Source organism: Schistocerca serialis, chromosome 4 (genome assembly GCF_023864345.2).
Source record: "Schistocerca serialis cubense isolate TAMUIC-IGC-003099 chromosome 4, iqSchSeri2.2, whole genome shotgun sequence".
NCBI classification, from domain to species: domain Eukaryota; kingdom Metazoa; phylum Arthropoda; class Insecta; order Orthoptera; family Acrididae; genus Schistocerca; species Schistocerca serialis.
Window position 1 is genome coordinate 306,410,846 of NC_064641.1, and position 25,335 is coordinate 306,436,180.

Consider the following 25,335-nt stretch of genomic DNA (forward strand, 5'->3'; position numbering starts at 1 on the left):
ACCATTTTGTATAGGCACGCAATTGTACCATAAACAATGAAGAGAACCTACAAGATGTTTCATTATGTAAGCTGCATGCAAATCAAGCAGAATGTAAATCAGGTCATTTGGATATTTTTGCACTCGATGGTACATGACGCATGCATTTATGAATGGATGCAAAGTCAGTCCCCCTCAAGCTGTATCGTCATCCAGTTGTTTGTTGTCTGATTAATGATAATTTTGCAGGAAAGACATTCAAACTTTGAAGTGTGATTTCCCATGACTTTCCTCGATGTGGAATCTGCGGCAGCCTAATTAATGCCATCAACCCACACCCAGGTCCAAGAGTTGAAACGAACATCCAGTTTTAGTTGTAATTTAAACAGTTTTGCTGTGGTTGTATTTATGCTCCAGTGGGGAAAACATATCCCTCCTTCACCATGGCTAGGCTAGTTCATTCTACTTTATTCCTCTGACAGCTTTTGAATCAGTATGGTGTGTGACCTTGGTAAACTTTGTGCCATGTTTTCATCATGGCATTCTTGTGAAATGCAAATAAATTCATCAAACAGCATCTCCAGCAGAACAACTGGTAGAATTTCTTCATGTTACAATACATTCCAGTGACTTTGAGAACAGTAGTACTGTGTTCTGATTACATGGAAATTTCAATAAAGGGTTCAGACTCAAACTTAGATAGTCACAGATATATTCTATACAATTTCAAAAGAATGAAACTGACTTGCTAATATTAGAAGTAGGCATTAACAGTCATATTCTAAATGAAATAGGCATGTAAAAATAACTTGTGTTCTAGAATTAATATTTCCCTCAGTACCAGAGTGTGTACTGTTATCAAACTTCCAGTCAGATTATAAATGTGTGTTTGACGAGGACTCAAACCTAGAACCTTGCCTTTCATGGGCAATACTCATACTGAATGAGCCATCCAGGCACAGTTTTAAGACCTTACAGCTTCACGTGTAACAGCACCTCTCTCCTTTTTTCCATGCTTCACTGTGTCATCCTGCATGCTTTGTAGGACTTCCAGTTTGATAACACGTTAAAACTGACTAAACCTACAGATAAAGTAATCAAGAAGCTCGTTCAAAATTTTCTGCCCTTGAAAATATATCTTTGTGTTGACATAAAGACAAGCTAGGGCAGTGCACCTGCAGTAAGTGAAGTATTCGTTGAACAGAAGTTAGTTGTAAGAATATTGTGTAAAACAGTGATCTGCACATCTTGTAGAGGCCTTTTTAACAAGGTCGGAACTGTTAATACTCACATCTCTGTACATTCATCCCTTAATGGTTTTAGTAAAAATCAGTTGCTGCCAAACTGTAATTTGCACAGATCATCATATAAGACACAATACAATTTTCACATGGAATTTGCCACCTTGTCTAGGGTTCAGAGTCCTATTATAGTATTCAGCAAGCTCTATTCTAATAGACACCAAAAGATAGTGGAATCTCTACCATTTCAAAATAAAATTTAAAAAGTATTTCATTAATGATTACTATGAATTACATGGTTATCTAGAATCAAGGATAGATAATTCCTGTTAGCTGCGTGACAAGTAACAGTGTTCACTGTAAAGCTGCATGACAAGTAGAAGTGCACTGAAAACAGCCCTGTCTTGTTGCAAATGTATGTAACTATTTTCTATTAAAAATTAATGTAACCCAATAAATATTAAGCTACCATTAAAAGATCTACAGCTGCTGTTTAATAAAACTGAAGAATAGGAGCTTTCTTCAACAGAGTGGCACTCTTCTGAACTTATTAGGCTGAATTTACCTGGAATCACCACAAATACCATTAAGGAGTATACGCACAGTTTATTGTAAATACAGTGTACAAACAGAGTTTCTAAGAGCTGCTGCTCTTTTGTTAATCCCATCAAACTGAACAACTTCTACACAATGGATTTTCTATAGCTTGTTTTGAAAGAGTGGATAATGCGCAAATGTGAGGGATGCAACTTGTTTCAGCAGTTTGGTAGCATGGTTTCTAACAGCACATTTCACTACAATATACAAACGAGAATTTTTCCTGTTACAGGCTCCCATTTCTTCACCAACTCCAAGCAACTTTTCCTTTTTTTGTTATTTTTATTTTTGTTAAGTGGCTCTGCAGTTAGTGGAAATTTTTTGAAACAATGTGGTTTCTCTTTATTTGCCAGTCACAAAGGGCCCAATATTTTCAGACTCGTCAGCATTGGTACTTGGCATTACTGCAAGGCAAACTTTACTGTGTTTCCCACCATGGCAGTTTTTGCCTTAAATGACAAGTGTTTTATTTGGAAAGCTGTTGAAGAAGAGACTGGCTTCACCAATGTTAAAGATGGCTTTCAGTTCATAGTGTTGTGTAAGTTCTTAGAACCGGTCACTCTGCAGTTCACTAACAGTTTCTACATTCAGTGTATTTACTTCATCACATACAGTTTTGTAGACTACAATATAGCATTTCTTAAATTTGTTGAGCCATTCGTTATATGCAGAAAAAATTCTTGATACTGAGCATATTGGCCACTTTCAGTGCTTTTTCTCATACCATGACACCATTTTCAGGGAAGCATGTGCTGTCTGAAATTAGTTCTTTGTCACTTCTTCCATATCTGTGTATTTTGAGTAACTAGTACATTTCTTCCTTTTTACATGTGGCCAATTTTAATTTGCAACTTCTGAAACCAAGTCTTACTTTTCTAATAGTTACATTCAGCATGGACACAGGCTTCCCTAAACTCTGTGAAAGTGCTGCACATATTCCACAATGAACATCAGCATTTTCAAGAGTTTTACTGTTCCTTCCAACAAAAGATTCTTTCTTCTTGTAACATTTTCCATCTTATCCATGACATAAAAGTGTAGTTGCTTTTAGCAGCCTCTCAGAACACATTACTTACAACAACATTGTTGCTACATACCCCAAAAATGGCATAGGGCCGGTACATTAGATTCAGAATGTCTACACTAGTAAGTGCTTGTATCCTATGTTGTTTAGGAGGTTCAAATGAAAATTTGTGGTCCTAACAGAATAGTGAGGGCTTTTTTTGTAAAAATTTTCTTCATTTAAGCGGTTAATACAACTAAAGAATAAGTGTCATTGCAGAAAGGAAAACCAAGATGTAGGATTCAGCATGAGATACTTCCAAGTATTTTTGCAACATATCTGCATTATGCAAGGTATATATTTGCAGTATATGCTATTATTGTACTAATGTATAAAAGCAGTATATGTAGTTTTTATTAACTATTTTTTTAATTACCTTTGGTTGTACATAGCATGTCTACAGTATGTTACAGAATATTTTTAGATGTAGCACTTAATTACTTTTTAAATACTCTTTAATTATATGTTACCTTCAGAAGTAAATTAAAAAATATTGATAATTATGAACTGTTGGAAGAACGGTGAGAATCATTATTCTGGTAACGAAAACTGAGCGGTGACTGGTGCATTCTTCTGCGCTTGCATATGATAAAACATCCACCAGCTATCACTAAAGCTACCCCAACAACTGCACCCACACTGGCACCAGCAATTGCAGATCCACTGAGTCCTGTAATATATGGAGTGCGTTGTACTGGATTGTATCTTATTTGTTAATTAATAACGACTCTATAAAATACAGATATTAGAAACTGTTTACATAATACTAGAAAATCCTGGATGTACAACAACAAAGAACCAAGTAAAGATAATCGCCACAAGCTAATATTTAGAAAACTGCTAAACATGGCCATTAAGGAAACTTCCTGGCAGATTTAAACTGTGTGCCAGACCGAGACTCGAACTCCCGAGTTTGAGTCTCGGTTCGGCACACAGTTTCAACCTGCCAGGAAGTTTCATATCAGCACAGAGTGAAAATCTCATTATGGTCGTTGTCTTTATTACAGTTGTAATTTAGAGAATCCTCATTTTCAAGTAAATGTCGCAAATGCACACAGGCATACATACAGCTGCTATCCCAAACTCCTAATGAGCACAAGCAGTGTCCAGGTCACACAGTAAACAGACATCTATATCTGGTATGTACTCTGCAAACCACTGTGAAATGCATGCACAGGTTTCTTTACATTGTGGCACATGTTAAGGTTTATTCCCATTCGATTTGCTTACGGAATACAAAAAGAATGACTGCATAAATGCCTCTCTTCACACTGTAAATAGTGTGATCTTGTCTTTGTGATCTCCATGGGAGTGATATACAAGAGGCTGTAGTGTATTCCCAGATTACTCTCTTAGTACTGGTTCCAGATAATCTGTAAACAGGTGTTTGTCAGATAGCTGACAGCTACCATCAAGCATCTGCCATGGTACATTCTTCAACATTTCTGTGACTTCCTTGTGCCATGAGTCAAACAAACCTGTAACCCAACTTTCTGCCCTTCTTTGTATAGGACTACATTCAATATCCCCTAATATTCCTATTTTGTGTGGGTCTGCACACATGAGCAGTAGTCTAGGATGTGTCACATGAGTTTTTGGAAGCAATCTTACAAATCAACTGAAATCTGACACCTGTTTCACCTACTACTGAACCTGTTTGATCATTCCATTTCATACTCCCACAAATTGTTACACCCAGGTATTTGTATTCTTATAGATGGGGTCAGCAGAAGAAACTGCTAGCTCAAAGGACTGTCATTTTGAGTTACAGTACTGCATGTTATATGATGGTTAAATTCAAACACAAGAACATGAATACAATGCACAAATCAGTTTACATAATAGGCAGTTATTTCTAGCTGCACAAATTGAACTATGTGTTACAGATAATGTGATCACACTAATCCTTTTGAAATTGAGAATTAGCATTTTCTTCTGCTGAAACCTTTAATTATCTAATTGTGTATTCGACTCATGACAATGATAGCTGATGTGAATATTCACCTGTGAATTATCTATTGTATCTGTTGTCATTAAAGATATGTAATGGGGATCCAACCTAACTTATATAGCAGTAACATAAGCTATTGTTAATAGTATCATTTAGTAGAACTTCAATAATAACCATTGTGGAATTAAAAAATGTAGCAATTTCGCAGTCATTACTATAGACTGTGAGGTACCAGTAATAACAGATGATAACAAATTATCACTGATAGCTAAAGGTATTGTTGGTTTTAGCAAATGCTGGTAAATTATTATTAGTATTAACAGAAGGTGGCAAGTCTTCAGTAGTATCACACAGTGATATAATCTCAACATAGCCAGTATCTGGCACACTCTCAGTACTACCACGTGACAGTGATTTCTCAGAAGGAATAGAAGGTAAAAATCTGGAAATACTAATTGATGATACTAATCTGTCAGTAGTAGCTGAGAGTCATAACTTATTACTGTTATTAGATGAAATTGGCTTATTATCTATCAGATCATGATTATAGACAGTTTCATCACTACTAAAAGATAGCACAATTACTTGTAGTTCCTCCAATTGTGGTTTCCTTCCATTTTTAAACATTATAACCATTTCTACATTATTAGCTTTAATATATTTGTAAAGTATTTTCTGTGTCCATTAGTTTTTCTTCATTTGCCGGAACAACCTGTATTGAGCTGGCAGTATCAGAATGTTCAATATTGTTTTCAGTCTGTTCTTATACAAAATCAAACCTTTGTGGGGACACCACCATTGATGATGTAAAATATTAACAAACAAGTCTGTTTGTCAACAAGTTTAGTCTTCTGCAGGGAGAATACATTTGACTCACTCAATTTGTTGTTTACAGTTGTACCAAATGCATGTGTTTTGTTGTATGTCCATGTTTAGTAATAAAGTTAGTGCTTTTACTGGCTTTCTGCTTCTTCCTGCAAACATGGAATACCCACAATGGTGACCCTGCAACAAACAGCAACTGCTACTTCAACATAAAAAGTGTACTTTGTTGGATTGTGTTTGCTTCGACAATGGACCCGTCGCACAATTGCCACATTCACAAACAACTTGGACAAAACAGCGACCCACAGAATGACTCGCACAATGCCTTGTACTACCCATATCTGCCTATGTTATGTGTGAAACATGGTAGTGACATTATACTGTGTCATACTATCAACTACAACAATGATCAATGCATGCATGAACAATGTGTAGTGAATTTCAGCCTCGTTGGTGATTTCAGTGGTGAGTTCAATCTTTTCTCACGCCAACAAGATAATATTTGACCAACTACTTCAGGTGTATACAGCATCACCTCACATGATTTTATCAGTCCATCCACACAACCCATCTGAATACATGCGTAACCTCGTGGGGCCAGCTGCGTGGGCCATGCAAGAAGTTTCTCAGGATGCCATCCATTTCTCAGGTTGCCTTTCATGCCATGAATTGTCCCAGAGATCTGGCCCACTGTCATCCTGAGACCATATGACCCAGCATATCAGTGACAGAATTTATGTGGAGCATATATACAACATAGTTTTGACCATAAAATACTGCCCTTCAAATAGTCAAATTACAATAAAAGAAATTAGAACAGATGGGACTATAATATATGTAATAGTTTCCAGAAAAGTAAAATTAATTTGTTTCATCACAATATTAGTGGGCTGAAAAACAAGACAGATGAGCTTCTTGTATGTCTAGAAGATGTAGAAAACACTGAAGTGATGTTGTTGTCCATGAACCATGGACCTTGCCGTTGGTGGGGAGGCTTGCGTGCCTCAGCGATACAGATGGCCGTACCGTAGGTACAACCACAATGGAGGGGTATCTGTTGAGAAACCAGACAAACGTATGGTTCCTGAAGAGGGGCAGCAGCCTTTTCAGTAGTTGCAGGGGCAACAGTCTGGATGATTGACTGATTTGGCCTTGTAACAATAACCAAAACGGCCTTGCTGTGCTGGTACTGCGAACGGCTAAAAGCAAGGGGAAACTACAGCCATAATTTTTCCCGAGAGCATGCAGCTTTAATGTATGGTTAAATGATGATGGCGTCCTCTTGGGTAAAATATTCCGGAGGTATAATAGTCTCCCATTCAGATCTCCGGGCGGGGACTACTCAAGAGGATGTTAATATCAGGAGAAAGAAAACTGACGTTCTACGTATCAGAGCATGGAATATTCAGCTGCCTTAATCAAGCAGGTAGGTTAGAAAATTTAAAAAGGGAAATGGATAGGTTGAAGTTAGATATAGTGGGAATTAGTGAAGTTCGGTGGCAGGAGGAACAAGACTTTTGGTCAGGTGAATACAGGTTTATAAATACAAAATCAAATAGAGGTAATGCAGGAGTAGGTATAATAATGAATAAAAAAATAGGCGTGCGGGTAAGCTACTACAAACAACATAGTGAACGCGTTATTGTGGCCAAGATAGACACGAAGCCCATGCCTACTACAGTAGTACAAGTTTATATGCCAATTAGCTCTGCAGATGATGAAGAAATTGATGAAATGTATGATGAGATAAAAGAAATTATTCAGATAGTGAAGGGAGACGAAAATTTAATAGTCATGGGTGACTGGAATTCGAGTGTAGGAAAAGGGAGAGAAGGAAACATAGTAGGCGAATATGGATTGGGGCTAAGAAATGAAAGAGGAAGCCGTCTGGTAGAATTTCGCACAGAGCATAACTTAATCATAGCTAACAATTGGTTCAAGAATCATAAAAGAAGGTGGTATACATGGAAGAATCCCGGAGATACTAAAAGGTATCAGATAGATTATATAATGGTAAGACAGAGATTTAGGAACCAGTTTTTAAATTGTAAGACATTTCCAGGGGCAGACGTGGACTCTGACCACAATCTATTGGTTATGAAGTGTAGATTAAAACTGAAGAAACTGCAAAAATGAGGGAATTTAAGGAGATGGGACCTGGATAAGCTGACTAAACCAGAGGTTGTACAGAGTTTCAGGGAGAGCATAAGGGAACAACTGACAAAAGTGGAGGAAAGAAGTACAGTAGAAGAAGAATGGGTAGCTCTGAGGGATGAAGTAGTGAAGGCAGCAGAGGATCAAGTAGGTAAAAAGACGAGGGCTAGTAGAAATCCTTGGGTAACAGAAGAAATATTGAAATTAATTGATGAAAGGAGAAAATATAAAAATGCAGTAAATGAAGCAGGCAAAAAGGAATACAAACGTCTCAAAAATGAGATCGACAGGAAGTGCAAAATGGCTAAGCAGGGATGGCTAGAGGATAAATGTAAGGATGTAGAGGCTTATCTCACTAGGGGTAAGATAGATACTGCCTACAGGAAAATTAAACAGACCTTTGGAGAAAAGAGAACCACTTGTATGAATATCAAGAGCTCAGATGGAAACCCAGTTCTAACAAAGAAGGGAAAGCAGAAAGATGGAAGGAGTATATAGAGGATCTATACAAGGGCGATGTACTTGAGGACAATATTATAGAAATGGAAGAGAATGTAGATGAAGATGAATTGGGAGATGCGATACTGTGTGAAGAGTTTGATAGAGCATTGAAATACCTGAGCCGAAACAAGGTCCCGGGAGTAGACAACATTCCATTGGAACTACTGACGGCCTTGGGAGAGCCAGTCCTGACAAGACTCTACCATCTGGTGAGGAAGATGTATGAGACAGGCGAAGTACCCTCAGGCTTCAAGAAAAATATAATAATTCCAATCCCAAAGAAATCAGGTGGTGACAGATGTGAAAATTACCGAACTATCAGTTTAATAAGTCACAGCTGCAAAATACTAACGCGAATACATTACAGACGAATGGAAAAACTGGTAGAAGCGGACCTCGGGGAAGATCAGTTTGGATTCCGTAGAAATATTGGAACACGTGAGGCAATACTGACTTTACGACTTATCTTAGAAGAAAGATTAAGGAAAGGCAAACCTACATTTCTAGCATTTGTAGACTTAGAGAAAGCTTTTCACAATGTTGACTGGAATACTCTCTTCCAAATTCTAAAGGTGGCAGGGGTAAAATAACAGGGAGCGAAAGGCTATTTACAATTTGTACAGAAACCAGATGGCAGTTATAAGAGTTGAGGGACATGAAAGGGAAGCAGTGGTTGGGAAGGGAGTGAGACAGGGTTGTAGCCTGTCCCCAATGTTATTCAATCTGTATATTGAGCAAGCAGTAAAGGAAACAAAAGAAAAGTTCGGAGTAGGTATTAAAATCCATGGAGAAGAAATAAAAACTTTGAGGTTCGCCGATGACATTGTAATTCTGTCAGAGACAGCAAAGGACTTGGAAGAGCATTTGAACGGAATGGACAGTATCTTGAAAGGAGGATATAAGATGAACATCAACAAAAGCAAAACGAGGATAATGGAATGTAGTCGAATTAAGTCAGGTGATGCTGAGGGAATTAGATTAGGAAATGAGACATTTAAAGTAGTTAAGGAGTTTTGCTATTTGGGGAGCAAAATAACTGATGATGGTCGAAGTAGAGAGGATATAAAATGTAGACTGGCAATGGCAAGGAAAGCGTTTCTGAAGAAGAGAAATTTGTTAACATCGAGTATAGATTTAAGTGTCAGGAAGTCGTTTCTGAAAGTATTTGTATGGAGTGTAGCCATGTATGGAAGTGAAACATGGACGATAAATAGTTTGGACAGGAAGAGAATAAAAGCTTTCGAAATGTGGTGCTACAGAAGAATGCTGAAGATTAGATTGGTAGATCACATAGCTAATGAGGAGGTATTGAATAGAATTGGGGAGAAGAGGAGTTTGTGGCACAACTTGACGAGAAGGGACCGGTTGGTAGGACATGTTCTGAGGGATCAAGGGATTACAAATTTAGCATTGGAGGGCAGCGTGGAGGGTAAAAATCGTAGAGGGAGACCAAGAGATGAATACACTAGGCAGATTCAGAAGGATGTAGGTTGCAGTAGGTACTGGGAGATGAAGAAACTTGCGCAGGATAGGGTAGCATGGAGAGCTGCATCAAACCAGTCTCAGGACTGAAGACCACAACAACAACAACAATAGACTAGCATCATTTTCATGTGGGGTTAGCATGGAGAAATGAGGAGTTGCAACGTATGTAACACTTGGACACAATATCCACAACTCCTTGGACTTTGTGGAACACCTCAAATACTTATGAATCTCAAGCACAGGTGCCATGGTTAGCTTTGAGGTTGTACCTCACCGCCTCAGGATGATCTTAGTTTAAGAAGTGAGGGATTTGATGGACCGCAGTTGGACCTTTTCATGCATATTTTAACATAGCTTACTTCCTGTGTGGAGGCCAACTTTATGAACAGACTGACGGAGTAGCAATGGACAGACCCTTATCACCAGTAGTGGCAAATCTGTTTATGGAGGGATTTGAAGATGAGGCATTTAAAACTGCTGTCTGCCAGGTGACCTGTTTCAGCAGATACGTTGACAATACATTTGTCATTTGGGCACATGGTCGGAAAAGACTGGACGAGTTCCATGACCATCTGAACTCGGGACACTGCAGCAGAGTTCACAGTGGGACTAGAGAATGATATTTTCGATTTTTTTATGAAAAGGAACACAGATGGCACATTAGTAGCCTTTCTACCATATGCAGGGCCTATATCTGCTAAGATCAGCAGGAGCAGAAACAATACAGAACTGCAGATGGCAGCAACCGCTGTGAGAGATTGCTGCGGCGTGCACAGACAGCATACGCAATTCCCACAGCGGCCTGATTCAGCAGTAAGTGCACCTTGTAGGGGTGTACTAAAACCACAGGGCACCATAGGAAGGCAGAGCAGTTGCCAACAGCATAGAAATGTTTGCAGCATATTGATAGTGCTGGGAATGCACCTGGCGGATGCAGACCTAGTACAGAATCCATTGGCATGGCCGCCACCAGAGAAAACAGTGGAAATGGGCAAGAATGGAAAATGGAATGCCCGGAAATAATAATACCACCAGAAATGGCCACAGCAGATGTGGACGGTGTAGAAAACACCAGACACCGCCCAGACATAAATATGGCATACGGTCAGCTTGTTGACCAGTCGAAGGAAACATCTAATGAAGACACTGACTTGCGATGTCGAAATATTGTGTTGGGAAGATGCATACCACCAGCAGTACACCCAATTCCATGAGATGACAGTTTTTGTGCAGGTCAGAACCTAGAGCCATGTGCTTGTGAATTGTTACTGCAGAGTACTTCTCTGCCGATTGTAACAGTCCACAGATCCCCTTTAGGACACTTTCAGATTTTTCTGAGAAATCTAGATGCTATTGAGCTATCTATCAGACAAGAAGAAACAGTTAGTAGTTTAAGTTCAGCTACTTTTGCTTTCCATATAATTGCTAGTTTTGGAAAGAAACAGATCAACCTCTTGGCAATATTTTACATATTTCCACTCGGTAATGTCTTAGGGAATAATTTTCTGGAGTAACTCATCACTTAGAAAGAAAGTATTGATAGCAGAAAAGCAAACAGTAAGGATGATATATGGTGCTCAACCACAGTCGTCTTGTACACACCTCTTCAAGGAATTAGGCATTTCAACTGTACCATCAAAATATGTATATTCACTAATAAAATTCATCATAAATAATAATTACAATCAATTTGAGAATAGTGATGTCCAAACCTACAACACTCGAGGAAAAAATGAGCTTTATTGCCCATTATTAAAGTTGTCAGTTGCCCATAAATGAGTTCAATATGGAGCAACAAAAATTTTTGATCAGTTTCCCAGTAAAGAAAATATCTGACAGGTAGCAAAGCAAGTTTTAACTCTAAACCAGAAGCATTTCTCCCGGACTACTCCTATTTTCAGGAACATATTTCTATTTTTAAACTGGTAGACTGAAAAAAAACACTAAACGTGTGTACACATACTGTAAACCGACTCATTCCACATCATTCTGATAAAAGAATCATGAAACTAACTGACTAAAAAAATTTATGGAATGTGTAACTATATGACTGGACATCTCGCAACATGGTTCATGATTATCAGCTTCATATTACATGGCATTGGCATCTTTGACAGTACTTCTAAGCTCATGGCCCTATTAAGCAACATAAGAGAGCACACCAACGTCATCAGTGATTTTATAGAAGCACCTCCGGCTAAGATAAAATTCACACCATGAAGGCAACATTGCTCCACTGATTTATGAAGACACCACAGGAATAGTTGTGAGAAGTAATTTACGAGGAAAGATTGGGCAACAGAATACTATCTCAGCTTTGGAGACATGTCCATAGATCAATCAACTAGACTCTCATGCCAGACAGCATGCTATGACTCTTCACACTACTGTGTCAGATGATGTTGGCAGTTACCTCACATGAAAGCAAAATGGTGGAACACAAATTAGTCCCCCCCCCCCCCCCCCAATCCCCCTCCTCCTGACAGAATTTATTCAGTCCTACAACCACGATAATCACAGATGTGACAGACAAACATGATCCCCATCAGAACATTCCTTATGTGACATGCTGCCCACAGCCACGAGCAGCTGAAGCAACCCAAGGGATTAGATGCACTCATGAGAGTGGTTTTACCAGCGTCCACAGCAAAGACATTGACCTTCAGCTGGCTGTGACAGCTACATTCATCACTAGCAGCATTTCTCTCTCTCTCTCTCTCTCTCTCTCTCTATCTCTCCCTCTCCCCCCCCCCCCCCACCCACCCACCCACCCACCTGCCCACCCACCCACACACACACACACACACACACACACACACACACACACACACACGTGCCAACATGACTGAAATTGTGTTGGCAGGGCATGCAAGTGCTCCATGCAGTGCAACCATCCAAACACAAACTCTTGCTTGAGTCGCCTATAGCCAAAACATGTGAGCCAAACTAGTTTTACTCTGTTTCTGAGTGACATTAGAAGATGGTAAAAATAGAAAAATAAATTCTTCTGATTGAGATTGGCTCAGAAGTGAGCACCTTTTCCAGAGAGGAACCACCAATGAAACGTTTTTATGCCTGCTGTCCAACTATGTGCTACAAATGATACTCCTACTGAAATTTTCAGAACTGTTGTGTGCACCATGGACCTGAGTCTGCACAAGAAATTTCCATGACAGTTTCTGGTCATAGATGTTCAAGAACTGATCTCGGGCATGGATTTTCTTGGTTGATTTCATCTCTCCCTGAACCAAGCATGAGGTATCCTCAGGCAAACCAATAGTGGAGAGATGGTACCCAGCATCACAGGCAGTCCACCACCACATTCACAAGCTGTTCCATAGGAAACTATTCTGAGAGCACCTCGCTCAATCTCTATATGTGACATCTGTGTGTAACTGCTGAATGATGATCAAGTTTTAGCTAATGAAATACTAAAGGTGGTGATAAGTTGTGAAGAGATGAAAAAGTAGAAGCTCAGGCTACACAACAAGAATCTTGAATTGTATATAAAAATACCTTTGTTAAAACATGGACAGCATCACCATCTCCAAATACCCCGTGTGAAGGAGATAGCACCAGCTGTGGCCCAGTAGATAACACACATGTACTGGCAGGACATACCTCACTGCATGACTCATCACAAATACAGGTCAGTACAGTGAAATTTTATAACAGTGTGCACGTATCTTCCATGTGTGCCAACCTATCCCCTGCCCCCCTGATATTCCCCAGATGACAGAGATGGCATTAGATCCAACATCGTGCATGAAATTAACACTACTCCAGGGCTACAACAAAGTGCACAAATTGGCACCAGACTGACTACAAGCAGCTAAACCCACTATCAACAGGTTACTGCAAGCTGGTGCAGTCAGGTAGTCTGATAGCTCTTAGGCTTATCCCGTACACTTACTTCCCAAGAAAGACGGATGTATAGATTATGTAGTGATTGCCAGACCCTCAACACTTGCACAGTACCTGATAGTTAGCCAATACAGAACATTCAAGACTTTAATCACACCTTAGCTTCCATGTTTAGTGTCCTAGACTGCAAAAAAGCTTACCTGTAAATTCCCATGGATACTGAAGGCATAACCAAGACAGCGATAATAACAACATTTGGGCTCCGTGAATTTCTGTTCATGCTTTATGGTTAGAAAAATGCAGCCCAAATGTGACAATGCTTCATTGATGACATTTTCTTGAAATTTCTGTTCTGTTAAGCACACCTGAACAATATTTTAGTTTTTTCAGCATCTCCAGAGCAACATGAGGAACATCTTACACTCATTTTCAAGATCCTTGAACACTAGGGTATAGTGATATATCTGAACAAATGGCAATATCAGCAATCTGAAGTAATGTTTCTGGGACACTCTGTTAGCTGAAATGGTGTTCGACCAATGACCGAATGCACAGAACCTATCTGTCAGCTTCCATGGCCCAAGAAGTTATCATGAGTTATGGCTGGCAGAAACACATGCGCAAGCAGGTTCTTACTTGAATCACTCAAATGCAACAAACATTCATTCACCAGAATTAAGCTCAGATTATTACATACTACAGCATTAGCCCATCCAATTATGACAACTCCCTTGTCAATTTACCTCTCGCATGATTTCCACTGAAACTGCAGCTGTGCTTTGACAGGTAGTTGCAGATGAGCAACAACCATTAAACTTCTTCTCAAAGAAGCTAACTAAGTCTCAGAGCAAGTGGTCAGCTTATGATATAGAACTGCTCACTATACATGAGGCAGTGCAGCACTCCAGTGATGACGTCAAGGGTAGACTATTTGCTATATACCCACAGACCACTGACAGATTCCATATGTAATCCAGAAAAAAACTGTTCTCCATGGTGTTTCTGCCACTTTGTTTATATTGAACAATTTATTACTGATGTTCAATACCAGAAGGGCATGGACAATGTCATGGCTGAAACGCTACTGTATGCAACTGGTATGAAGTAAATGTTTGTTAAATGTATCAACCATAATGATGACAAAAATGTCAATGAAAAACTCAAATTAGCTCACTTCCCAGCTAAAAGATGGGGGAGGGGGGGGGGGGGGGGGGTACATTGAATTATAATTATATGTTATTAGCATTCATTGCCAATCCCTTCCCATATAAGCTTCGAAATCTTGCAGATGACAGTCAAGAGTGATGAAGTTTCAAGCAACAATAGTTGTATGTGTTTTGTCTCTATTTTTAGCAGGAAGGAGAAGAGAAAGGGAAGAGTGGAGCATGCTTCAGTCTGTTACAAGCTGTGTTCTGTTCATGTGCTGGAAGAACATGTTACTCAAGTGCAATTATTGTGTGTGTTCCTTCTGTAATGCCTGTGGTTCAATACACCTCACAAATGTGTAAACAATGCTGACAATTTTTGCTACATTTGTGGACAGGCTACATTGAAATTGAAAAGGAGACCAATAATGCCATATATTAGGAAGGTGTACTGAGTGTACTTTGACTGTTAAATTGGGGTCCAGGACAAGCCCGAGGCTCCTCATGTCTGTTGATTATCTGTGTCTTGAGTCTTCATTCATGACTCAATCATAAAAGATCTTCCATGGGCTTTACTATACGTGTAATATGGCGAGGACATCAACTCCATTAACACATGGTCGTCCTTGACGTATCCTAATATACCAACAGCCATGCGATTATTGCCTCGCAAAGACGGAATGCCTGTTCCTGCCCACCTGATTATGATAGTGATGAGGGAGGTAGTGAAACTAGTGCTGCACTTCACTTCAAAACCCAGGTCCGGATTTTGTGTGTAGTGAAGAGTGTACAATTCACAAAATAATGCAGTGTGAGCTTAACAACCCAGTAAGAGATCTGGAATTGCTGAAAGGTAAGCTGAACTGTTGATGTCAAGACTTCAACAGCAGATTTGTCTTGTCAAGAAGGTAAATGTGACTGCGTTCCGTAACCACCATATACCACTCCTTCCAGTTTTCTAAAGTTGAAAGAACTTGGTATTTTGTAATGATGTACAGTGACTGATGGCAGCCTATAGACACTGATTATAAAAGTGATTTGTGGAGGTTGTTCTTTGATTCCTCCAAAGGAAGTTGAAAGTGTGTGCTACTGCATAATGGAAATGTGTTGCCAATGATTCTGACTGAGTATGCATCTTACATGAAAAAACATATGATAATATGAAACAGTTATTATTGTGATCGAACTGTGACAAGTTTAAACGGCAGATTTCTGGGGATCTGAAAGTCATATGCATATCTAGGGGGTTGTAATATATCCCTATGGTAATCATTTGAAGCTGATTGTTGAAACTTTGTTAATAGACTTTCTCGGGATAGCTTACATCTGTCTTCTAGAGTCTGCCAATTTAGTTCCTTCAGTATCTCTGTGACACTCTCCCATGAATTAAACAAACCTGTGACCATTCATGCTGCCCTTCTCTGTATACTTTCAATATCCCCTATTAGTCGTATCTGGTAAAGGCCCCATACACCTGAGCAATATTCTAGAAGCAGTCACACTGATGATTTGTAAGCAATCTCTTTTGTGGACTGATTGCACTTCCCCAGTATTCTACCAATAAACCAAAGTCTACCACCTACTTTATCCATGGCTGAACCAGTGTGGTCATTCTCTATAATATCCCTACAAAGTGATACACCCAGGTATTTGTATGAGTTGGCCGATTCCAACAGTGAATCATTGACATTATATCATAGGGTGCTACGTTGTTTCTTTTGTGAAGTGCAAAATTTTACATTTCTGAACATTTAGAGCAAGTTGCCAATCTTATCAAGATCTGACAATATTTATGCACCTTCTTTCAGATAGTACTTCACTACTGATAACTGCACCACCTGCAAAAAGTCTGATTTTACTCTTAATATTGTCTGCAATGTCAGTAATAAACAATATGAATAGCAAGGGTCCCAACACACTTCCCTGGACATTACTCAAAAGTTAGCAGACATCTCTCTGGTCAGTTTGCTGATCCATAAAAAGTCTTATTTGCAGATTCCCATGAACCAAGACGATGTACCAAAAATGGCTATTATACACCCTTTTGCACTTTATGAATTACTTTACATGCCATATGGACTTTTAAAAATGCAGCACAAATTTGGCAAGACTTCATGGCCTATGTACTTTTCAACTTTTCTTTATGCTACCCGTACTTGATGATATTTTGGTCTTCTCAGTTTCTCAACACAAACACAAAGAGCATCTTAAAGTAGTTTTTGATGCCTTACACTTACCTGGTGTCATAGCTAATGATGATAAATGTCAACTGTGGCAACCACAAGTTACCTTCTTTGAAATTCAGTTAACAGCAACAGCACAGCCTACTACAAAATGGACTGAGTTCATATGTCAACAACAGTGCCCACAAAACTTTAAATAATTACACCTATTTGTTGGTATGGTAAATTCTTATCACAGATACGTACCTCACACAGTAGCCATTCAGGCACTACTAATTAAAGCAAATTAAAGCATTAGTAGGCCAAGACATGATGGGTAAAAGACATATTCAGTGGACCCCACAGATGCAACAACGATTTGAGCAAACAAGACTGCCTTTCTCATGCCATGAAATTGACATGCCCACTATCCTCTACACACCTCTCTATCATCTCAGATGCGAATGATTACATGACTGGAGCAGTTCTCCAATGTTGGTAGCAGAAAAAAAACCACACTATACTTCTTTTCCAAAGTTGGCAGTGTATGAAGCAGCATGACACTTTAAAGACAATGTGGTTTTCACTTAAAACACCACATTGTTCCCTTGCTCTTCAACACAAGTACTTTATGATGTTTCACAGAATCATCTTTGACCACTTGTACCCATGAGCATGAGGGTCATCTTCAATAAACTACAAGGGCTGCCCTATCCAGGGATTCATCCAACAATGATACTTGTCACAGAGTGCTTTGTGTGGCCAAATGACAAAAGAAATTTTAAAACTTGGACACAAATATGTGCCGCCTGCCAATGCTGTAAGATAGGAAGTCATACACAACCACAACATGACTGTTTTCAAATACCTAAGTGCCTAAACCTCATCAGGCCCCTTACCGACACAAATGGTTTCCATTATATCCTTTGAGCAATCAACAAGGTAACTCACTGGCCAAGGCTTTCACCGACAACACTGAAGAAACCACAGCAAAAGCATTTCTCTGTTTATGGATTTCCGGTTTTGGCTGTCCCAACTTCTTAATGATGGATCAAGACAGACAATTTGAAGCAGACCTGTTAACCGAATTCTGTCACTTGTGTGGTATTCAGCACTTCTGGAACACTGCTTATTTCCCTCAGAGTATAAGACTAGTGGTGTGCTGGCATTGCACACACAAAATGGCCATCATGTCATGGAGGGGAGTGAATGGAACCCCTACCATTGGTGCTTTTACGTGTGTGTCTGGTGTATAAGGAAGACCTCCATGCGTTCCTAGTGGAAATCCTTTACAGGAAACCATTAACTCTACTGACAAAGTTCACAGAACCATCCCAACTATCAACAGAGAATTAATGCCCTCTGCTTGTTCACAAGATGAAGCAGCACATCACTCGTCTCAAACTACCACCCTCACAAGCCCACGGTTCACACAAAATCTTTGTCTATAAAGCTCTAAAGGAATGCACTATGTAATGCTGTAAGATGACACTGTCCACCCAGGATTGCAACAAGTGTAATTTGGCCCATGCAAAGTGATTACAAAATTTCATTAGAATTAAAAAATTACATTTCACATCCTACTAAAGACTACCATCAACAGACACATGCCTGTGTGGACCCTGCCAAATATCTGCAACATGCCTGTAAATAGTATTGACTGCTCAGACAAGAGTACTCACATCGATCTGGATGACCACATATTTGTAGTGCGACTAGACATGCAACAATTTCAACCTGGAAGAGATCTCGTATAAACTCACTGATGACCTTCTGATAGTGGAAAGACTCACTCTTTTGTCCAACAAGATGAAAATGGTCCAGCCATGTTTTGCTTTGGCAGCCATATACGATCATGCCTTCTTATATATTTTGACCAAGAAATAAAGTAAATATATATGGTATCTTTGGTCACAGTCAATGTATTGTCAGCATCGTCATCTTGGTCTTCTTCACAGTCATAAAGTAGGGTTGTACTCATACTCTTCTTACGTTTTGGTGCAGTAAACTTACAGAATCTCTTTTAATTGTTCTTTTTTCTTTCCAGCAATTTAAGTAGTTTCTGTTCCTTCATTATTTTGTTCATAGCAACGTTAATTTTAGGTTCTTTTACTCAGAAACTTTGCACAAGTAGTTTGTCTACATTCAGTATGCATACATAAAATCTGCATTTCATTGTGAATAAGTTAATTAATAGATACTACAGTTAAATAAGTGCTGAGTTCTTGTTTCAAGAAGAAATAATTAATTTTTATATTATATTGTACACCTAGTAAGTTGACATGTAGGCCCAATTTTTGCAGCTCGTAAATAACAAAAATTTGTGTAGTGTAAAGTATGTTAAGTGATTTAATTATATTTTTAAGTGTCTAATCTGTGTTGCAAATGTAAGTGTGGATGTTGCTGAAGGGTAATCAGACAGGAAGTGGTATTTGTAGTTTATGGGTTTGAATTTAGTTTATGGGTTTGAACTCCATTGGGATGACTGTAATGGACAAATGAATATGGAGTTCAGTGAGGCTCTCCCATTAAACTGTAGAATATACAAAAAAGACATGAAAATTGTTGAACAGGAGGCAAAGATTTGTCTCCTTCAGGCTGAGTTAAACTACACAAAACTTGAACTAGGTACGTTGGTGGAGGCAAAAGATAGTGGGAACAAAGGTTATGAACAATGGGCGAAAGAGGAACAACTTTTCAACTTCTTCTTCATCTACAGTTCAGCTTACAGTATCTAATAAGTTTGATTTGTCACCTGAAATAGGAGAGGAAGAGCCTCATCCAATTGTAGTTCACAGTAGGGTGCAGCAGACTTCTAGCAAAAAAACTAAGTGTTCATCAGTGTCAAAGGAGAGTATGAAGAAAAGAATTTTGCTGCTACTTAGTAGCCATGGTAGAGGTCTAGGCCAGATGATACAGGACAAATTAGGAACAGGGTACCAGTACATGAGTATTTTGAAGCCAGCCAGTCTGTGTCAGTCAGGAAACAGAGGAAATAGGAAATATGTGCAAAGATTTTGGCCAACTGGATCAGGTTATTGTAGTAAGTGGAGCAGGGAACAGCCTGGCTAAAACAAAATACAGCATTAGGGGTGACATGGATGAAACAGAGTAGCATTTAACCACACAAGGGTGAGCTTTATGGAGTCCTACAAAAACATGATCCGCTCTAGGTTAAAATTGCTGTGAAATGTGCGAACACTGAGTTGAGCAGGCTGCTGTTGACTGAAATGAAATCTCATATGAGTGCAGGTCTGTTGCTACAATTGGGAGATGAGGATGTACTAGACATGTCCTACACCCGAAGAAGAGGAAAAGACAGGCTGGCTGAGCTTCTTGCAGAAAATGTGTGGAGGGCCCCCGCCACTACACAAAGCAAGGTCTCTGTGGTTACTAGTGTCAGAGAGGTACCTTTTTTGGTCTGAATCGGTATTCAGACACTCTGTTAGGAAACAAGTTAAAATAACAGAAGAGCCCCATAAAATTCTGAAGAATAATAATCTAAAATGAAATATAAAAAGAAATAGAGGTTTTAATTGGAGTTTTATCGAGAATTGTCACTACTGTCAGCAACCCAGTCAACAACCAAAAACTGGATAGTTAGCTGCAACAGGCAGAAGACATGCTTGTTGGTGGTAGACATTTTAGCGATTTTGACCAAGATGAACTCATGCTGCAATGTTGTTCTTTGGCCCACCAGTGTAGAAGTGCGCACAGAATCAGCTTAATGAGAAATCCATGCAATACAAACGTTTATTTATATGTAAAACCTGACTTTGGAATTTTCCTTTGTGTGAGACAGTGTGTAAAAGATTCATGTTTGCCAATTTGATGTTCTAGATTCACATATTTTTTTGTTCACATTGATTCTGCATAATCTTTCATTGAATCAATACCTGTTTGTATTGTGATACACTGTGAAATTTCAAACATTCGCAACTGCCGCAATAAACTCGTAGTGTTATCCTCAATTATAGGCGTAAACTTAATTGTGCTCTTCTAAAATTTTTGAGGATGATAGGCCCATCCTCTTTCAAAACAATTAGTCTCTAATGCCATTGTACAACTACGTGAGAAATAGGTTATTTTCAAGAATTTCTGGATGTTTACAAAACTATATTTTCATTAGTTACTGGTACGAGTGTTTTGGATATGTAATGTATTTAATAGCAAATCACAGTTCTGCCAAAGAATACATCACCCCTGAATTTCATTGTAAGTCAGCACAAATAAACATGTGTTTTTGAGAATTTTTGAAAGCTACAAGCAGTTTGTAGTAAATAGACATTCGTAATTTATTTACTGTAGCAGGTATTCGAACTAACATATTGAGTCACATCTAGTTTTCCCTTAAAGAGGAGTAGCTCTATATATTATCTGCATTTGTTGTAAATTAACTCTGTCTTCGAGTTTTTTTAACAATTGTAATTAATATCAAAACATTTTTGGAAACTAGTAATTTTTACTGCAGATTTTTGTGTTGCCTTAACCCTTTGACTGCGGCTGACTACAACTGCAGACCGAGCGCGCCATGCCCTGGGTGTGGCTGACCGCCACAGCAGTTCAGTGCTGCCATGCCCCATGTGCTGCTGACTGCTGTAGAAGTTCTGAGACGTTCGCTCGCCTATTGCTTAGTTGTGCTTGCATAAGATGTCTCTTTGTTTGCAGTACACAGTTTGAGGCATCATGTCGCGGACTGCGCGGCCCATCCCACCGGAGGTTCGAGTCCTCCCTCGGGCATGGGTGCATGTGTTGTTCTTAGCATAAGTTAGTTTAAATAGTGTTTCCAAGTGTAGGGACTGATGACCTAAGCAGTTTGGTCCCTTAGGAATTCACGCACTTGAACATTTTTTTTTTTTTTTGCAGCACTACTGGCAGACTTTTGCCACACCTTATTGTTTGCTCTAACTGCAACAGATGGCATTTCAATATGCGAAACACGACTGCATTTGAAGTCAATGTCAGCACATTTTGGCGGACCCTCACAGCACTTGAACCAGTAATTTGCTGTAGACACAACAGATAATACTTCTGTGATTTCTATCGAACTATAGTTTCGTGTCTTTCTGCAGAGACTCTATTTGTGGTTCAGACATCAGTTGCCTGTCATTCGCTTGTGTTTGGATATTGATTTTACGTATTGTGATGGCACGTAAAAAGCTCCTCACCTCCAAAGAGATCATACAGTTGTTGATGGAGAGTGACTCTTGAAGAATCGCTGTGCTTATCAACAGACAGCGATTCAGATGAAGAAGATTCGCTTACGAATAGTTTACGAGCTAGAAACGTTGTTGATTCTCATTCATCTCCATCTATAATTACTATTGCAAATCCTACAACATTGAGAGGAAGTCCACAGCTGGATACTTCTAGTCAATGCTCATTATCTTCAAATGAAGATGCACAGTGACCCCAAGGATGACAGAAAACAAATGGAGATGTGAAAACATAAATCCAAAGAAGCATCAGTTTGACGTATCCTCATCAGGAATGAAAGCTCACGTAAGTGAAAATGAAAGCTGCCTCTGTCTCTTTAGACCTTTCGTAAATACAGGCATTGTTGAAATGATTAGCCAGGAAACAAACAAGTACTATACGTACCGGTATCGATCAGCCAATTGCAAACCAGAGACAAATTCTACAATAAACAAGTGGAGTGACCAAAATGTGTCAGAAATATTTGTTTTTATAGTGCCTTCCTTTCTGATGGCTAGAGTGAAAAAGTTAAAACTGAGTGAATATTGGTTGACAGACCCTCTTCTGGAAAAACAATTTTTTTCCAAAGTAATCTCCAGAGACTGATATTTTTTGTTGTTGAATTTACTGCATTTCCATGACAACACTTTGCCCCTAAATGGGGATTACGTGTCAAAAATTCGGCCTACTGTAAAACATTTTTTGAAAATGTTCAAATGCTGTCTGAAAGTAAAGCGATATATTCCAACAAAGAGAAGTAGGTTTGAAATTAAAATTTTTGTAAATTGCATTTGTGAGACAAATTATATACAGGATTTTATTGTTTATTTTGGCACACAAACAGGCATTGATAATCATGGTATGGTAGTGTCTGGAAATACAGTAGTCACATTATTCCAACCTTACTTGGAGAAAGGACATACGCTGTTTGTCAGCAACTGGTATACCAGCCCAGATCTATGTTGTTGGTTGTATGATAGAGCAACAAATTCATGTGGTACAGTTAGGTGAACACTGAAGGAAATGCCAGTAATGGAGGAGAAACTGAAGAAAGGAGAAATAACTTTCTGATCTTCGAAATCAGGGAAGGTAATTGCTCTAAGTGGCTGGACAAGAAGGAAGTCTGGATGCCATCAGCATACCACAAGGCTGAAATGCATCTGACTTCAAAAAGAGATTGGAAGAGTGGTGATCTGAAAATGAAACCAAGTATGGTAATAGATCACAATAAGTCAATGAGACTAGTCGACCGAAGCGACATGCTAATAAAAACAATGGGAAGTACACGGAAGTCATCTAAGTGCTACCGGAAATTGTTCTTCCATATTTTGGACATGGCAATGTTCAATGTCTTTTGCTGATACCAGAAATATGAAATGAAAGTGAAGTACAAGAACTTTCATTTCAATGTAATTAGAGAAAGTCTTGCAACTTTTTATATCAATCGCAAGAGAGCTGGTGGTGCTAAACTTCAAGAGTACACTACAAGACTAAATATGTCGACACATTTACCAGATCAGAGGGAAAAGTACAAGACATGAATAGTCTGTGCTTGAAATGGTATTAGGAAACAAACTAAGTTGTGCAATGTAACTCTTTGTGGTTATCCATGCTTCAAAACTTATCACACACAATTTCAGCAATAAAAAGCTGTTAAATCTTGTTTTCAGAGAATTTAGAAGTATATTGCTATTGTAAATGTCTTTATTTTTATATACATTATAATAAAAATGCACCTCACACGAAAATAAAGTGTAAATACTGTAAATAAATGCCCCCAATTCTTCCGAAGCCAGTCCAAAGACCAGAACAGAATAGAAAGCCAAAAACAGTAGGCATGTTGGACGCATTGTATGTGGCAAGTGTGCCAGAAGCATTCAGCAGATGGTGAGGAGAGTGACAATGCAGCACATGAGGCGCGACCGCCAGTGTTGCGCATAGCAGTCAAAGGGTTATTAGAAAATTCGTTTAGTGTATGTGCTAAAATACAGCCCCACTGTGGATGCTGTTCTCAGACACAGGATGAATTGGTTGATGTTTGTAAGCAGCTGGAAATTACCCTGACTACTATCAAACGATTGGAAGCTGCTGCAAATCGGTGTGTTGGAAGAACTCCTGAGAGTTGTGTACCTGTGATACCGGTACCAAAGGTACCTCAAATACCATCCTTTTTTTGTGGATCCTGTCTCCTGTGCAAAAAATACGGGATCTGACATTACTTGTCCACTTTGCTGTGAGTGTTGTGTAGATCTAGGCATCCTGTACGGGGTAGACGAGGTTCAGGAAGAACTCAGTGTGTTGTACTGATCCTCGTAACCAACAAGTTTAATGTGCTGTCTCAAACTGAAATTGAGCCAGTGGGACTCACTTAACCTGTTTGGGGAAACCTGTTTTGTCTGGTGTCAAGTGGAGGCAAATAGAAAAAGGGTAGGGTGTATTAATCATTGGCAGTTCAAGCCTACAGTGAACCCTTAGGGAGATGACAGCAAGGGATAGGAAAACACACCAGGTAAACTCAGTGTGTATGCGTGGGGCCCTCATCCAACATGCTGAAGAGGCTGTTCCAGCAGCCACAGACTGGACAGGGTGCAACTGACTGCAGATTGTGGCACACATTGGAACAAATTATGCTTCTTGTCTGGGTTCCGAGGTCATATTTGGGTCATTCCAGCAACTTGCAGAGAAGGTTGAGAAGACCAGCCAACAAACCCAAGAACTGATCATGGTCCCTTGGTTCTGAATCGAGTGGAAGGACTGAACCAGAGACTTTGAAGGTTCTGTGACAAGCTAGGCTGTGTCTTCCTGGTCTTGCACCATAAGGTGAAGAACTGTAGAGTCAACCTAAATGGGTCAGGTGAGCACTACACATCAGAAACTTCTACTCAGCTTGCTGACTATGTGAGGTGCACACAAGGGGTTTTTAGATCGGGCGATGATCCATTCAACCCAGATAAAGATAGCTGTAGGAAACCCATAAGTATCAGTGTAAAAACAAAATAAATGCTTCCCACAGATGAGAATATTAAAATCGTAATGGTAAACTGCTGAAGTATTTGCAACATAGTGCCAGAGTTGAAGTGGTCATTAAAAGCAGTGAAGATCACAGAATACTAGGTACACAAAACTTGGAAACCTGAAATTAATAGCAGCAAGAGTTTTGGAGAAAACTTAA

The 25,335-nt window shown here is 39.2% G+C and overlaps 1 protein-coding gene across 1 annotated transcript in view; it reads right to left on the reverse strand.

Annotated features, from left to right (window-relative positions):
- Positions 1-3,269: 3,269 nt before the first annotated feature.
- LOC126475013 (uncharacterized) overlaps positions 3,270-25,335 on the reverse strand; it is a 276,772-nt gene continuing 254,706 nt past the window's right edge. The window contains exon 9 of the mRNA XM_050102551.1: positions 3,270-3,550. Coding sequence (XP_049958508.1) covers positions 3,381-3,550 — 170 coding nt within the window. The 3' untranslated portion in view covers positions 3,270-3,380. The remainder of the gene's footprint in view (positions 3,551-25,335) is intronic.